Genomic DNA, 16,878 nt, shown 5'->3' on the forward strand with positions numbered 1-16,878 from the left:
CTCATACTCCTAAATACTGCAATAGACTTCTTTTTTTAGGCTGTTCCCTTTCTCAAGAAATAGTGGCCATCAGCACTTCACTTCTCCAAGACTTGAGAATCATTTTTGACTCCTCCCTCATTCTGTCCTTTCACAAAATCATTCTCCCTGAAGCTACCAGAAATGATCTTCATAAAATACAAATCTGTACAGCTACCATATTTCACTCCCTTGCTAAAAACCTTTAAATGGCACTCCATTGGCTCAAGAACAACGTTCTAACTCCCTCAGACTTTAAAGGCACTTTCTAGTCTGCTCTCCACCCCACGTCCTTCTTCAATTGCTCTTCTTACTTAAAGGCACTCATTCTTAAATTACTCTGATTTCCCCAAGGTACTAGAATACCTCTTTAATCACTCAGCCTGAAAACTCTTCTAGCCTTTCTTCCTTGGCTAACTCCTGAACTATTTATTCTATCGAGTCTCTGATTAGTTGATTTCCTCCTAGAAATTTCCCAGATTACCTCCCATAGGCTCTCATCACACCGTTTTCTGATATTGGTAACCCTGCCACATCCTTTATCATAGAGTATTATAATTGTCCATTTTCCTCCATTTCATTAGGCAGTAAGCTACTGGCCTGTGTCCAGAAGGAGGTTGCATGTGGAAAGAGACTGAGCCTTCAAGTCAAAAAGACTTGGGCTCCAAACTCAGTTCTTGCACTTAGGTTGTGTGCTCTTCAGCAAGTTTTTTTTTTTTTTTTTCATATTTTGATTGATAACATACAACACAAACATTCTTAACATACAAACATTACATATGTGGTACACAATCAATGGCTCGCAATATCATCACACAGTAGTATATTCATCACCATGATCATTTTTTAGAACATTTGCATCACTCCAGCAAAAAAAAAAGAAAAAAACTCAAACATACCATACCCCTCACCTCTCCCTCTCATTGACCACCAGTATTTATATTTTAATCTTTGTTCCCCCTATTTTTTCTATACCTCTTACCACCCCCTTTCATCGATCACTAGTATTTCAGTCTACTCAATTTGTTTTAACATTTGTTCCCCCTAATATTTATTTTTAATCCATATTTTTTATTGAGCAAGTTTCTTAACTGATCCGAGTGTCAGTTTCCTCATCTGGGAAAATAAGAGAATCATAATAAATACAAATTGAGGTAATACATGTAAAAGCACTTTGCTCACAGCTACAAAGGGTTAACAGTTCTACCCCAAATCTCCTCACTGAGTGGACTCCTCTCCAAACTAGATATACTTTCATTAGTCTTCTTATCCCACCAAATGGAACTAGATGAACAAGTAAACTATAATTTTCCTAATCTCATAAAGCTCCTCAGGCTATGTATAGCTGGGAAGTCAGTAGACTGGTCTCTTTCATGCCTCAGTTTCTCCATCTGAACCCTTCACGTCATCAACATAACCATAGGATACGCATGAAAGTAGTTTGCATGAATAAAACATTTTAAAATGACATATCTGTTAGAATTCCCTGGGGCCCTCAAATCCTGCCTTCCCCCATGATGTATCTAGCCCTTAACATATGTCACCACATAGCAGTTACAGACACATTACTGCAAGAACCCTTTGATCCAGCATCTGCCCTCAGACAGCTGCATCACTGTGATAAATTCCCTCACTCAGTGCCCACCAAAACAGTTACAACCCCACCAAAACTATAGCAGCATTTAAATGTTACACTTCACCAGTGAAGAGACCCCACCTTCCTGCTTGGCCCCCTACTTCTAACCCGATCAATGAAAACCCACCAATTTCCCCAGGGCCCACCAAATCCATGTGTCGCTTATCTCCCCGTCTAGTCCCTCAGATATAAAAGAGCCTCTAATTGCTCTCCCCAGTGGACTAAAATCTGACTTCAGATCCCCATCGAGCTGGTGCCTGAATAAATTCTTTCACGTGTGGTCAGTTTGCCTCCAAGCCTTATGTGAACCTAACAATATCCTTTTGCTCGTCATTTGTTGAAAGAAATGTGATTTTTAAAGCAACTCTAGTTTTTTTTTTTATAGTAGACTATTTTTAGTGCAGTTTTAAGTTTACAGAAAAATTGTGCAGTAAGTACAGAGAATTCCTATATACTCCCTCCCCAACACGCACACGCGCGCGCACACACACACGGTTTCTCCTATTAACATCTTGCAATAGTGTAGTACAAGTAATGAACCACTATTCATACATTATTAGTAACTAAAGTCCATTGTTTACATGAGGGTTCACTCTTCCTATTGTACAGCTCTATGGGATTTGACAAATGAATAACAAATGTATCTATCATTATAGTATTACGCAGAAAAGTTTCCCTGTTCCCAAAATACCCCGTGCTGCACCTGTTTATCTCCCTGACCTGCCCAAACACTTGGTAACCAGGTATATGATGTTGAAGAAATAAGATTTTAAAATATTAAAATGTTTGAATCTTTGATCTTTTTGCTATCTCTATAGTTTTGCCCTTTCCAGAACATCATATAAATGGAATCATGTAGTATTCGTAGCTTTTCAGACTGGCTTCTTTTACTTAGCAATATGCCTTTAAGTTTCCTCCATGTCTTTTTGTAGCTCAATAGCTCACTTTTTTATCACTGAATAATATTCCATTGCATGGATATATCACAGTTCATCCATTCACCTATAGAAGAACATCTTGATTGCCTCCGATTTTTGGCAATTATTAATAAAGCTGCTGTAACGATTCCTGTGCAGGTTTTTGGGTGGACGCAATTTTCAACTACTTTGGGTAAATACCGAGAAGCATGATTCCTGGATCACACTTAGCTTTGTAAGAAACTGCCAGATAATCTTCCAGAGTGACTGTGCATTCCCACATGCAATGAATACAGGGTTCCTGTTGCTCCACATCCTTGCCAACATGCGTTGTCAGTGTTTTGGATTTTGGCCATTCTAATAGATGTGTAGTGACATCTTGTTGTTTTAATTTGCAGTCCCCTAATGGTATATGATGCTGAAGAAATATGATTTTAAAATATTAAAATGTTTGAATCTAATTGGGAGCTATGGGGCCATAAATAGTTTGAAACAGCGATCCTTCACTTTCAACCATGACCTTTAACATTTTGCTTTCTGTACCCTTTATTAGAAAAAATAAGTTCTAAAGCATGTTGTTAGGAATTTCACCAGGCTTTCTGTACTCATCTATTTTAACAGTATCAGTAAACAAGTAAGCATCTGTTAGAAAAAGACAAGCCCCAGTAATTATACCCTTTAATTGTATACTCTGTACAATATGGCCTTGGATCATTAAGGTGAGATTTTCTACAACTCACCTTCCACATCTTTGACTCACAGACAATTTGAAGTTGAAAATATATTTGCATTCTGGGGCAAATAGGAGATTGAGCACATACATATCTACTTTCACTGTCTCCAAATGCCCCAAAGATGATAGTAAAAGGTTATTTTAAAATATACAAGATAAGAAGAATAGGAGAGGAACCACTACAACAAAATGGTGTAAGCTAGGAAAAAAGTGAATGAGAAACTACTGACTTAGACCTAAATCCTAAACCCACGGGGAGAAGTTGAAAAGCAACCCAGTTCCACTAGAAGAGGCTCTGGAATTGGCAATGCTACATTTCTCTGAAAGTGATGACAAAAGTAGAGCTATTAGAAAATTATTTTAAAGACTCTTTAAGAAATAGATCCTCAGACCCTGCTCTCCCATTTTTGCAGCAATCATTTCTCACCACCCTGTTCAAAGGTTGGAGTTTTATTATCTGGAGACATAAAACAGTTTTTGGACATTAGCACAATGTATTGTGCTGAACTCCAGGATATTCAAAGAACATTTGCATTGAATATTGAGAAACCATCCCTCCCCATTTCTTTCCTCGGTGAACTCCAGAATGAAGGGACTCAGGAATATATCTTCCAAGCAGGAAATTAGAAACTACTATTCTAGGGAGCATTGAGTAGACTAAGTATTTCTAAAGATAGCCACAAAATGTACCTGACAAATAACTCTCCCATAGACAACAAGCCAGAGTTTTCAATCAGCTGAGAGCTCTTAAATATGAGCAGAGGACCAAAGATCTCCAGATTATCTGAGGGAAAGTCTACAATGTAAAAGACAGAGTAAAACAAAAGAATAGGGAAAAAAAAAAGCACAACTTGGAGAAATAGAAGCCATGTAGGCAAATAAACAAAACAAAACCGAAAAGAAATATCATTAGCATCTTCAAAGAGATAATAAAATTTATTTCATCCATAAAAAAAGAGTAAATGTTCTCTTTAAAAAGAACGTTCAGGAAATCAAGGTTCTAGGAAATTAAATGCATAATAGCAAAAATGAAAAACTCAGAAGGGTTGGAAGATAAAGTTGAGGAAATATTCAAGGAAGTAGAGAGCAAAAAGATAATAGAGATGAAATAAAAGGGAAAATTTTTTGAAAAATAGAGGATCAGACCAATAGAATCAAATAGAATTAAATAACAGGAGCTTTAATAGAACCAAATTAAATTTAATAGAATTTAAATATTAAATTTAATAGAATTAAATAACAAGAGCTCCAGAAGGACAGAATAGAGCAAAAGAGGAGGGAAATTGTTAACAAAATAATTCAAGGTATTTCCTAAAATGAAGGTCATGAGTTTCCAGAAGAAAAAAGTCTTCTGAGTACCTAGCATAATGGATCAAAATTCGGGAACCCCAAGGTCCATTATTATGAAACATCAGTACGTTGGAAACACAGAGGACAATGGAGCAACATCTTCAGAATCTGAAGGAAAATTTTCACCCTAGATCTGCCAGAGAGAAAGCAGGAAGCATTTAAAGGATCAGAAATCTTATTGGCATCAAACTTCTCAACAGCCACGCTGAGAACTAGAAGAGAATGAGGCAATGCCTTTCAAACTTTAAAGATATTATTTCCAACAAAACTCTAGAGCTGGTCAAATTACTGATAAAATTGGAAGACAAAAATAAAGATATTGCCAGACATGCAAGATCTCAAAATGTTTCCCTCTCTTACACTCTTTATCTCAAAATGTTTCTCCAATGCAGCACAAAGGTAAGGGCAATCCACAGAAGGGTAAATGAAGTTGTGGAACACATCAAGGTCACAGCAGGAGACAGTCCAGAGTGGAGCAAGTATAGGAGGATTAAAGAGAGATTTCTTTCAGAAAATAAAATTGATAGACTATCTGATGTGTCTGAATGTATTTAGAGTATATTAAAATATCTAACAGAGAGAATACTCACACAGTTGGGGATATAGTATTGATAACCACATAAGAAACTGAGTAATTGAATGAGTAAGAAATTTAAAACTCTAGGGAAATTCTAAAGTTGGTCAAGAAAGAAAAATTAACCATAGTTATATAAAACAAATGGTTCAGCTGTGAACAGTGTTTTCATAGCAACAGTGATTTAAAGCTCTAAATGCTCACCTAAATAAATTTATAACATAACTATATTGGGAAGTTCAAAAGAAAGAGGGGAAGGGGGATAAGAAGAAGCTGCATCCTCAGAGTTCTTAGTGGGAAGTCATAGCTATGCCTAGAACCAAAGAAACAGAAAGTAGCAATTTAAGCATGTTACTTGAGTATATGGAGGGAAACACTGAAAGAAATATCTAAGGATGGGAAAATGACAGAGGAGGGGTTGTTTTTCAAACAAGTTCGATAAAACTGTGCATGACGTTATGTGTATGTAAAAACGTGATAATACTATAATAATAATAAATTTGAGATAATTTTGTCTAAGTTCTTCAGTTTTAAAGGTAACCAAATAAGGGAGAGAATAGGGCTCTTGGCCAAGGTAATCCAAAACAGTGTGTGGTATGTCAGGGCTTGAATCAACATTTTCTGTATTCAAATTTAGCATCCTTCCCACCACAATACTCTGTAATAACAACCTCCTAAATTATCTAAAATGAATTTTTTTGGTAATTTGCCTTAAGTCTTCTTACTTTTCTACATATTTTATTAAATGCCTAACAAGCTACATTTTTTTCCTTTTCATCTAGATTTATTTGTTAATAATTAATTTTTTTCTAATTTAAACACATTTTGGAAGTAATACACTTTTCCTAATTTTTTTGTCTATCTTACTAATTCAAATTGAATAGGATGTTTGAGTCCTTCATTTAGTATATGCTCTAAATGGCTGGCAAGTCTTTGCTATTGATAAATAAGACACTGCTTTACTTCTTGTTTGGAGTATTTTGTATCAATGGATCCTAAAACTTAACCATGAAAACCTTTATGAAAAAGAAAGCATTTAATTCTAACTCAAGTGTTCTAGTTTGAAATCTGCTGGAATGTGATATAACAGAAATGGAACGGCTTTTTAAAAGGGGAATTTATTAAGTTGCAAGTTTACAGTTCTAAGGCTGTGAAAAATGTCCAAATTAAGTCAAGGCTATAGAAATGTCCAACCTAAGGCATCCAGGGAAAGATACCTCGGTTCCAGAAGGCCGATGAAGTTCAGGGTTTCTCTCTCAACTGGAAAGGCCTATGGCGGACGTGGTGACATCTGCTAGTTTTCTCTCCAGACTTCTTGTTTCATGAAGCTCCCCCAAGGGCGTTTTCCTTCTCATCTCCAAAGGTCTCTGGTTGCATGGGCTGATGTGGTTTTCATGGCTCTCTTGCTTTCTCCAAAATGTTTCCTCTTTTGAAAGATTCCAGTAAACTAATCAAGACCCACCTGGAATGGGTGGAGTCACATCTACCTCTAATCAAAGGTTAATACTTACAATAAGTGTGTCATATCTTCAAGGAGATAATCTAATCAACTTTCCAATCTACAGTACTGAATAGGAATTAAAAGAAACTGCTGCCTCCACCAGATGGACCAGGATTAAACTATGGCTTTTCTAGGGCACATAATCTTTTCAAACTGGCACATCAAATGACCAATATATTATTTATTTTAATGCTAATTCTTTCCCACTAGACATGTGATCTGATCATAAAGAGCAGTTAGATCAAGCAATGATATATAATTTACCATGCTTCAGACTTCATAATAAAACCCTTAAATGTACTGTGCTTCCTACAATTCTCCATTAGTTATCAGTTGAATATATACTCATGGAATCTATAAAATAATTTTTAAAGAATGTAAGGACCTATCATAAGGATAACTATAAGGACTGACAAAGTGCCTTTTCCAAGAATAATGTGCTTGATAAGTTGATGAATTTTAGAACTCTAAATAAGATTTATTTAGAGTAGCAACGTAGTACAGGAGTAGACACATAATGAGTGCTCATTATTGCTTGCAATAATTAAGTTCTGACTACTTACAGTGTGGAATCTCTGGACTGCTGTTAAATTCAATGACGAGGGCTAGGAACTCTCTTCCCTTTGAAAGCTCTTCCCTCTGGTCCTGGGGGAAGGGAAGAATTTTAACTGAAGCAAAGAAAGTCTCTGTGGAGCAGCGGGCAGTCCTGGAAGTGGAGCCAAGAGCATGTGACTTTGAGTGCCCAGCTATGTAGGGCCCCTGGACAGCACTCGGGCAATGTGGCGCCTGGTGTAGGAACTTCTGGGGAGATAATAACTGCTAATATGTACTGGGCATTTTCCATCTGGCAAGCACTACTCTAAATGCTTTACAATTTTAACTTATTTAGTTCTCATCACAGCCCTGTAAGGAAGGTGTGGCAGATTGAATGCATACCCAGTTTGGACATGTTCTTGGCTTTGGTCCACATCCTGGTGGGTGTGGGTCCATTGTAAAAAGGATCTCTTAAAGATGTTACTTCACTTAAGGTGTGGCCCAGCTGAATCAGATTGGGCTGTATTCCAGTTTACTGGAGTCCTTTCTAAACAGAATGAAATACAGACACACAGAGAGAGACAAGAGCCGTGGGAAGGGGCCAGAAGTCAATGGCACCCATAGGAGCAAGGAGAAGACATCATCATGTGCTTTACCATGTGACACAAAAGCCAAGGACCAAGGATTGTGGGCAGCCAGCCCAGAACACCACTATCTTCAGGGAAGAAAGCATTGCCTTGCTGATGTTTCAATTTTGGACTACTCCAAATTTCAAAGCTGTGAGCCAATAAATTCTTTTGTTTAAGCCAACCCATTGTAAGGTATTTGATTTAGGAGCTGAGAAACTGAAACAGTAAGTAATATTATTACCCATGTTCTTTAGATAAGGAAACTGAGCTAAGGAAGTACAGAGAGGTTCAGTATAACTTGCCCAAGGTACCCAGCTAGAAAGAGGCAAAGCCAGGATTCACATACAGTCAAACTGACTGTAGAATCTAGTCTCTTAAGTACCATGGTATTGCCTGCCAGACAAGCTACAGGCCCCCAGTATGTGGAGGAAACAAAGTGAAATCTTCATATGTGGCAGTTGTTATGCTATTGTCTTCAGCCTCAAATCCATCCTTCCGTATCTGCTTTGTGATGCTAGGGCTGGGACTGCTTTGCCAATGTTCTTTGATACATTTCTGCTTTGCCAACATTCAATATTAGGTTTGTCAGTGGGGGAGCAGGGTAGAGGGACACTAGGGAGACTGGCAAGGCTGGAAGAGGAAGAAGGAAACTGCTCTTTCCGGTCTGCTTCCTGTGGGCTTCTTGTTTCTGTTTGGCTCCCTGCTCCAGGGAGCACACTCCAGCAACGCTTCTCCACCATGGCAGGGCAGGTCTTCCTGCAGCAATAGCTGAATCCAATTTGCAGTTTTTCCAGCATTTGTAGAAAGCTTCCACCCACCATTATCAGAGACTCCAGCACCAGTCAGCTGAAGGCTACTCAGAGGTCAGGGTTCCAGTCTCCAGGGTCCCTCCTCTGTACTCAGAAATGCCAAGCAGCACACACCCCCCTTCAGAGGCCTGGATTTCAACTCCACAGTCGCCCTCCTTTAAGTTTTTAATTTTAATAATTTCAACTTCCTTTTGTTTCCCCAACCCAAGCTGGTCTTCTATGACACAGAGTTCTTTTCCCCAACTTTTCAGCTAAGAGTTCTTTGTAGCTATTTAAAATTTCTTCATATTAAACTTTTCCTGTCAAAATAATTTGTTTGCTGTCTCTTGACCGGCCCTTGACTAAAACATCATCTTATGGTTAATCCTGGCACTTGGGTTTGCATCAGAGTTTAATAATTTATCAATAGCTCATGAAATATTGCCAAGGTTGATGCAGGGGGGATTGGAAGAAACCCAACCTATAAAAATTCTGGGAAAACAAAAGAGATTCAAATCAACTTTTAAATATCATTCTCACGAAAACAATGCTAAGTTCCTCAAACCTGTCAATTCCTCATCACATGCGGTGAGTATATTTTAAATCTTCATCTTTTAATGAATCAATAATGGAGTCATATCCAAGTATCTGTTGTCCATAAAAGTCATGATACATTTCTAATATGATGAAAGTTGAGAGGGTTTCAAAAACATATATTTGATAGAAAACAAGATCTTACCCTGGAAGAGACTTCTCAGTGACACCCTATCTTCCTGGCACATCAAAACACTGTTATGTTAGCACTTACCTCGATGATGGGTGGCAGAAATACTCTGGAGTAGGTGGCAAAATATGGGTTCTAATCCCAGTTCTACCACTTCACACTAGCTTGATGGCCTTGGGAAAAGCATCAACTTCTTGGAGCCTCAGGTTTTTATATGTAAATGGGATAATTCATATACTACTTACTTTGCCTACTTTACAGTCTTATTTAACTCACTAAATATTTATTACTCATCTACAGGCAAGACCTTTTGGTAGATATTTCAGGTTACACAAAAATAGATAAAACATAGATCCTGTTTTCAAGGGGTTTTTAATCCAGTATTTTTTTAATTCACTCAACAAACATTTATGGAACACCACCTTGCAGGCATTGTGCTAGGAGCTATGAATACTGAGATTTCTAAAATATGGTTCCTTCTTTAATAGAGACATAAGACAGGACAAAAGGAAGAGTGTGCAATGAGAGCTTGAAACAAATCAGTGCAACAGTTAAACAAATAGGAAGCCTACACCTCGTTGAGAGGATCATAAGAGGTTTGTACTATTAGGTACTAGGGACAAAGACCTACAGAAGGAGGAAAGGTAAATGGAGTGGCCAGAAATTGTTGAGCCTTGTAAAACATCATAAGAGCCTGAACCAGAGTGAGGTTGGTAGAAATCAGAAAGAAGGAACAAACGTAAACAGTATTAGATGAACAATGCTTGGAAATCCATGAGAACCAATTGCAAAAGTAACTGGGAGTACTGCTGAGGACACAATGGTGAACAAGGCAGGCATGGTCTCTGTTTTCAAGGAGCACCAGATTAGTTGGGACCAGAAAAAAACTAACAGTTACCCTACTGCGATCTCCTTAAAAGTAGGGGGGCTTATTCAATTTTTGTAGCCCTAACATCCACCACAATACCTTGTATAAAATAAATAGAGACTCAGTAATTGTTTATTGAATGATGAAATGAAAACATCCCCACTTTGCCTGGAGATTTCTAGGACACCCTTCATGTTGGTAGGCTGCCTCCAGTAGGTTGTAAATAAAATCTTAAACACTAAAGATACCATTAAAAAGTAAAGATACTATTAAAACTAAAAATGAAAAGATTATATTCCATGATAAGAATGCTTTCTTCTTTTGTAAGTTACTTTATATAATAATTAGTATTCTTTCATTTAAAAAACAGAAATGGAAAAGTAAAGATCCAAAAATATTGTTGATTCATACAAAAATAAAAAATTAAAAAAAAACATGGCTTGATTAAAAAAAAAATCTAGGGGCAGTGCAATGGTAGCTCAGTGGCAGAGTTCCTGCCTGCTATGCCAGAGATCCAGGTTCGATTCCTGGTGCCTGACCATGCAAAAAAATTAAAAACAGAAATCTAACTCAAACTTATTTAAGAAAGAAAAGGGAATTTATTGTTTCATGTGTCTGGGGATCTGCTTTCTGGTGTGACTGAATCCAAAGAGTCAAAGCAGAAAATCTGAATTCTCTCTCTCTCCACTTCTCTCTCACATCTATTTATTTCTCTGTGCTTAGTGACCTCATCTTTTCTTTATTTTTAACCGAAAGTAGTTTGCTAAGATTGGGGAAAATGGCCTCAAGCAGCTCCAGCCTCTTTGTCCTTAAAGGTCTCGATCTAAATTGAAGAGAGAGACAAATTTTCTTTCCAGAATCTCTACGTAAAATTTCAGGAAGGAAACTGATGGACCTTTATATCAGTCAGGGTACAGTCTAGAGACAGAAATCATGGTGGTTATTTGAATAGGGAAAATTTAACATAGCTGACTTTTAACTAGAACAGGAGAAAGAGTTAAAAACAAAAAAACTAAAAGTTAACCCCCACCCATCCATTTTTTTTACTAAATGTGTTAAAAATCACAAAAACAATAACAAAAAAACCAAGGGCTTTAATGGGCCCAGAAGTAACAGGAACAAAAGAACAACTACTAACTCTACTTTAAGGATGAAGGAACTAAGAACTAAAAGAGCCCCACGACCCCAGCCCCAGCCCCTGAGACTGAGATTCAGACCTTTTTTGAAGACTTAACTACTCAGGAATAAGAAACCTGCTAGTAGTAAAGAAACTTGCCCAAGAGCACAGGCCAGAATGCGTCTGTAGGAGCAGCCTGCCATTGTCAGAGGATGCGGGTAGGTTGCAACAAGGTCTGTAGAAAGAGCCGGCTGTTGCCAGAAGGAATGGGTAGGAATAGGTGACTAGAAGCAGCTTTAAAGTGTCCACTGATGGCAAGAGCATGTTCTCAGAGTACAGCTAGAGCTCCCCTGTGCAGCTGCTGGGCTCCCACCCTGAATGGTAATAACTGAGGAAAAAACTGGAAGATCTGAAAGGGAAGTATCTTCCTATAGCTACTGCCTTGCAGGGTCACTCCATTGCCTTCTATTGATGAAGTTTCACACTCTATGAGCAGGCAAAGGAGAAATGCTTACAGGACCTAGCTCCAAGATCACACAAGCAAGGCAAAGAAGAGTGGATTTGGAACCCTAGAAGGGTGCTAGGCAAAGAAAAATAATAGATTTCCTGTATATTTGACCTAAAAATGTCTGATTCCATTTGGAGTTGTTAGTATAGAGAAAGAATCAGTAAGGCCTTTCTTTAAGCCTAACAAAATGACATTCATTCATTCAAGAGATGTTTATTGGGCACTTACTATGGGGGAGCTCATCTACACCAGTACTGAACTTCTGGCATTTTTGTAAATACAGGCAGAATTGAAAGGTCTATGAATGGAAAGGCAATTGAAAAAAACAGTTGAGACAAAAAAAAAAGAAATGGCACCTTTGTTTATAGGTTAAGTAATAAGTATGTCTACAATCTGGTATCAAAGTTTTAAAAATATTATTCATGGTCAAATTGAAACAAGGCAAGATGGCTAAGAGCACAAACTGTGGAGTAAGACTACTCGCATCCAAATACAGCTCCACAGTGTGACAATAACTGGTAACTTATGCCTAGATTTCCACATATGTAAAGCCCAAATAACAATAATTCCTACCTCTGAGGATTGTTTGAGGATTAAATAAGACAATATCAGCAACGCTGTTAGAAGAGCACCTAGCATATAGTAAACACCGTTAGCTATTGTTACAAATTGTCATTAGCAGTTATCAAGTAATATGACTTTCTCTCCATGAAGAAGTTTGAAATTTTCTCTCCAAATCTATTTGAAAATATCTAACTGTTATAAATGTTTTAGCACCCACAAAAGAGGGAATTCTATGGAAATAATTTTGGTTTCACTGCCTTATGACATTTTGTCATAAATGTCTCTTTATGAATATAAATCATGTATTCCATGGAACCAAAAAACAAAGCAAACCACCTGTTATTCTATAGCATAGAAAAATAAAATACAAACTTTTTCTTTACATCATAAAATTTTTTAAAAAATTGTAAAATTATATTAAAAGACTGAAAAACCTTACCTTAAAATGGGTTTATATTTATGTGGTCAAAAGTTATAAAAGATCTCTTGGAATTTCTTTTTTTTTTTTTTTTAAATCCTCTGTAAATCCAATGTTTTAAAATGACACCAGAATTCTAAGCAAAAGATGTACTCTATGTCTGTCTGAGTCAGATAAACCCTTTTTAATGATGATTTTGGCAGTGATGACAAACTGCTGAAGCCTTGCTATCATGACACATTTTGCAAAATTAGTGATAAACTGAAATCTGAGATATCAGGTATCTCAGCAAGTCCTCATTAGTGAATGTTAGAATGTTAGGCAAGAGTGGTCACAACAAAGAAGGAACTGCATTTCTTTTCCTTTCAGGGATAGGGCTGTATACTATAATACCTCTCACAATAGTCAGATGAAAACAAAAGGAAACAATGAAAAACATCTCACTGAGAACATTTGTTTGGAACTTATCCTAAATCATCATAGCACACACATGCATACACAGTCACATGCCTATGCAAATACACAAATACACACTCTTTTTTTAAAACTTACAGAGAAAGTTTCAGTATTTCCTCCAGAAATGAATCTGAGACACTCATAACTAAAGGTCACATATACAGGACTGCAAAAACTAATGGATATTGGTATAGGAAAGGTGATTGCTAAGACCGACTAACAACTGTTCATTCTATCTGCTAGGATATGTCACTGCTAACCAGCGACGTGAGAACTAAACAAAGTCATTATAAAACCTAGGGATTGACTTGTTTGTTAATTGAGTAAATATTTATAAATAAATTAATGAGTGAATAAATGAACACTCCCAAGGAACAAATACAATGCTTTGGCCTTGTGAATGCAGGCGCCTGATAAAATTTTCTTTGTGAGTGGAAAAATAAATAGCATCAAAGCGAGTCCACTTAAAATTTCCATTTTAAAAATAATTTGAATCCAGGAATTGGTGCATACTCTTATGGAAGCAAAAGTTTGAATGCATTGCAGAAGGGCGAAGGAAGGAGGAAAAGAGACTTGTTGGAAGTGTCAGGAGCAAGCACAGATGCTTTTTTCTCTTGCCAATGATAGCAAAGTTCTTAATGGAAGATGATTCCAATCAATAGAGCCAGACAGCTGATTTATATAATGGAATTTATAAACTGAACTAGCGATCTTTTCTCTGCGCAGTGATGTGAAAGGAAAAAAAGCTACTGGATTGGAATAACCAAGGGGCTCCACAAGTCTATCTGCCTGTGTTCATAAATATGTTCCCCTTATCCACAAACCACAGGAGAGCTCCAGAGAGCAAGCGTGCTCGAGGCTGGATGCTGAAGAGTGACAGTGGGACCAGTGCCACTGCTGTATTTTGGCTGCTGCTGCTGCGGCGACTGCCACTGAGCTGATACCGCAGTGAGGGGTCTGACCAAGCCGAGCTCTTGGAAACCTGGGTTCGGGTTGGGAAGAAGTTAGTTGAGTGAGGGCTGAGAGGCGAGCAGGACTCACCACGGAGCTGCAAACAAAAACAAGAAATCTAAGGAGCGAAAGGAGAGAGTGAGCTTAAGCCAAGACATCAGGCCAAGTGGAACTGGAGGAAATGTCATCATTGGTAAAGGAGGACTTGGAGAAGAAACTGTTTAAGCCGCTCTCGCAGAATCTGTACGAGTTCATTGAAATCGAGCTCTCGGTCCAGGACAGGTATTACCTCTGTGTGTCAGGTAATCTGCTCTTCCTGTTTTCGTTTCAAAAAGCAAATAATCCAAAGGTGTTTGTATGCTAGAGGAATATTTTTGTATTTATTTTCCTATCCAGTAATAGCACGTGTATCTTCATGTGATAGAGTTTATGTCTAGTTTAAGAATTAGGGTTCTACAGAATGAAAAAAAATGCTCAAGTGAAAGAAAGAACAAGCATTGTAATAAGAATGTTTCGGTTAATTGTTCATACATGAAACTGGATATGCACTTTTCTGATTTGGTTATTTGGCTTCCCATCTTTTATTTAAATCACTTTTATGGCATGCAATTATTGAGTAAGAGCTCATTTTTAAAAATTCAAATACAAAGAGCTCTCAGTATATTTTTAAATGTATCAGAGAATTGAGTTATACAGTTTTATATCCAATCAGTCTGGAGTAGTGTTCTCCCTTTTCATGCTAGAAAATAAACAAGATGTTGCATTTTTCTTCTGAGGACTGATTTAGACTTCCTGGTGGTTTATTTTGAAATGATCTTTTATAAAATTCCTTCTCCTACTGGAAGCTTGCTCACAGAAACAATACTTGTATAGTAGAAGTTAGTTCATGAAGATGGAGCTTTAAAGATAAGCAAATGTTTTCTAAACTATTTTACTTTCTAATAATTCAAGAAAATTGTCCAAATGTAGGAATAGGCTTTTGTACTTAATTATAATTTGCCTAACCCATGATTTTTACACTAATTTTAGAGAGAAATTCTTATGTTATTACTGAATTTAATCTATAGCACTATGTTTTCGCAGTCCATGACTTTTAATGCTTCTCAGGAGTTCATAAGGAAAGATCTTAGAAACTCTAAGTATTGATTATGGACTTTGCTTTTAAAGGCACACATCTCACTCAGCATTTTCAGAAAACAACCTGTTATAATTCCCTTCCTGATAAGTTAAAAGAATTTTCTAAAGGTGTCAAAAGGGAGTACTATAAGGGAAGTAGAGCATCTTTAAAGAAAGTCAAAAGAATTCTTCATAATTCTATTATTCCTAATAAAAATAGTAATGCTTACCCAATAATAAGGATAGTGATATTTATCTATGTCTTGACCTAGCACGTTTTGCTATATGAATACAAAATGTGGGAACTGGCATATCATCAACATAAAAACGTATTAATTTGTCTGGGAAAAAGAAAGAAATGAAATTATGTAAAACGTCAATTAAAACAATTTAAGTTAGAAACTATATTGTATCCTAACCATCAAATCACTATAACATACAGAATTTGTACTTAATATATTAGAGAAGACGTTTATTCCAATATTAAAATTTAATAATTTTGTATTTATTGGTAATTCTACGTGATAAAGCTACTTCCTCATTGTGTATCATGTGTGTATTTTTAAATAGAAACATAAAAAGTAAAGTAATCACAATAATATACATACCTTATTTACCGAATATATCTTAGTGCCCCCCTCCAACTTATATAACTAACTAAACTTGTTCTATCTGGCATGAACAAAAATCTCCTAGAGTTAAAGTTTTGGAGATGAATGTGATTTCTGTCCACTAGATTCAGAGAAGGGTACAGAAGACTAGGTCATTTGCGGCCTTTCATAAATGACATGAATCCTTTTAAGTAGGCTTGGAAGGTCAAGAAACTGGCCTCGTTAACATGTACAGAGGCAACTTCTTTAGGCTTCAATTTTGCCATCTGGAAAATGACAAATGAAAATAGGTGACCACTTAAGAGCATTTTCATTAGAAGAATTTTATGATTCTGTGTAAAAAGCAAGAATATAAGCAAGTCCTTTCGAGAGATGAGGAACCGAAGACAATATTTTGATGCTCCACATAAAAGTTGACATTATGAACCACATGCAATTCACTAACTTTCGTCTGCATCCCAACCATCAATTTGTGAGCACTTTCCTCCATTGTAACACCTCTTCATGACAACTGCAAATACATCTCAACAAAAGAGTAATTTAAAGTAAGGTAAATGAGATGCTTGGCAGTCCAAAACTTTGACCATGTGCTACTCAGAAAATTTTCATTGATATTTCCATATCACGGCAGGTAACTCCGTGCTTATTCTGTTGGCTATCCTTAGAGCAGAAAGTTGCATAGTTATGATTTCTTCTTTGTGCCCTGTAAGCCATCAGGTCTAAACATATGTGAATCTCAGCCCCAGAGAATTCAAAATTCCATCATGCATTTTTCAAATTAAAGAAGATGATTATAGTCAAATTTGGCTACACTTTTTATTTATCTGACCAGAGTCTACCTTTTGCAGGGATCTCATATTTACCT

At 36.9% G+C, this 16,878-nt stretch overlaps 1 protein-coding gene and 1 long non-coding RNA gene across 3 annotated transcripts in view; one reads left to right on the forward strand and one right to left on the reverse strand.

The window, feature by feature from the left end:
- The window catches only part of LOC143663631 (uncharacterized), a 35,598-nt gene extending 28,152 nt beyond the window's left edge, over window positions 1-7,446 (reverse strand). The window contains exon 1 of the long non-coding RNA XR_013166084.1: window positions 7,293-7,446. This is a non-coding gene — a long non-coding RNA (uncharacterized LOC143663631). The remainder of the gene's footprint in view (window positions 1-7,292) is intronic.
- EXOC1L (exocyst complex component 1 like) overlaps window positions 1-16,878 on the forward strand; it is an 83,718-nt gene that overhangs the window by 53,388 nt on the left and 13,452 nt on the right. Inside the window, exon 1 of one of the 2 annotated variants that reach the window (XM_077137141.1) lies at window positions 14,118-14,588. The exons of the other annotated variant lie outside the window; for it this stretch is intronic. Coding sequence (XP_076993256.1) covers window positions 14,468-14,588 — 121 coding nt within the window. The 5' untranslated portion in view covers window positions 14,118-14,467. Of the gene's footprint in view, window positions 1-14,117; window positions 14,589-16,878 lie in introns of those variants that run through there. 2 annotated transcript variants of the gene reach the window in all.

This window comes from Tamandua tetradactyla, chromosome 19, assembly GCF_023851605.1.
Source record: "Tamandua tetradactyla isolate mTamTet1 chromosome 19, mTamTet1.pri, whole genome shotgun sequence".
In the NCBI taxonomy this organism is placed as follows: Eukaryota; Metazoa; Chordata; class Mammalia; order Pilosa; family Myrmecophagidae; genus Tamandua; species Tamandua tetradactyla.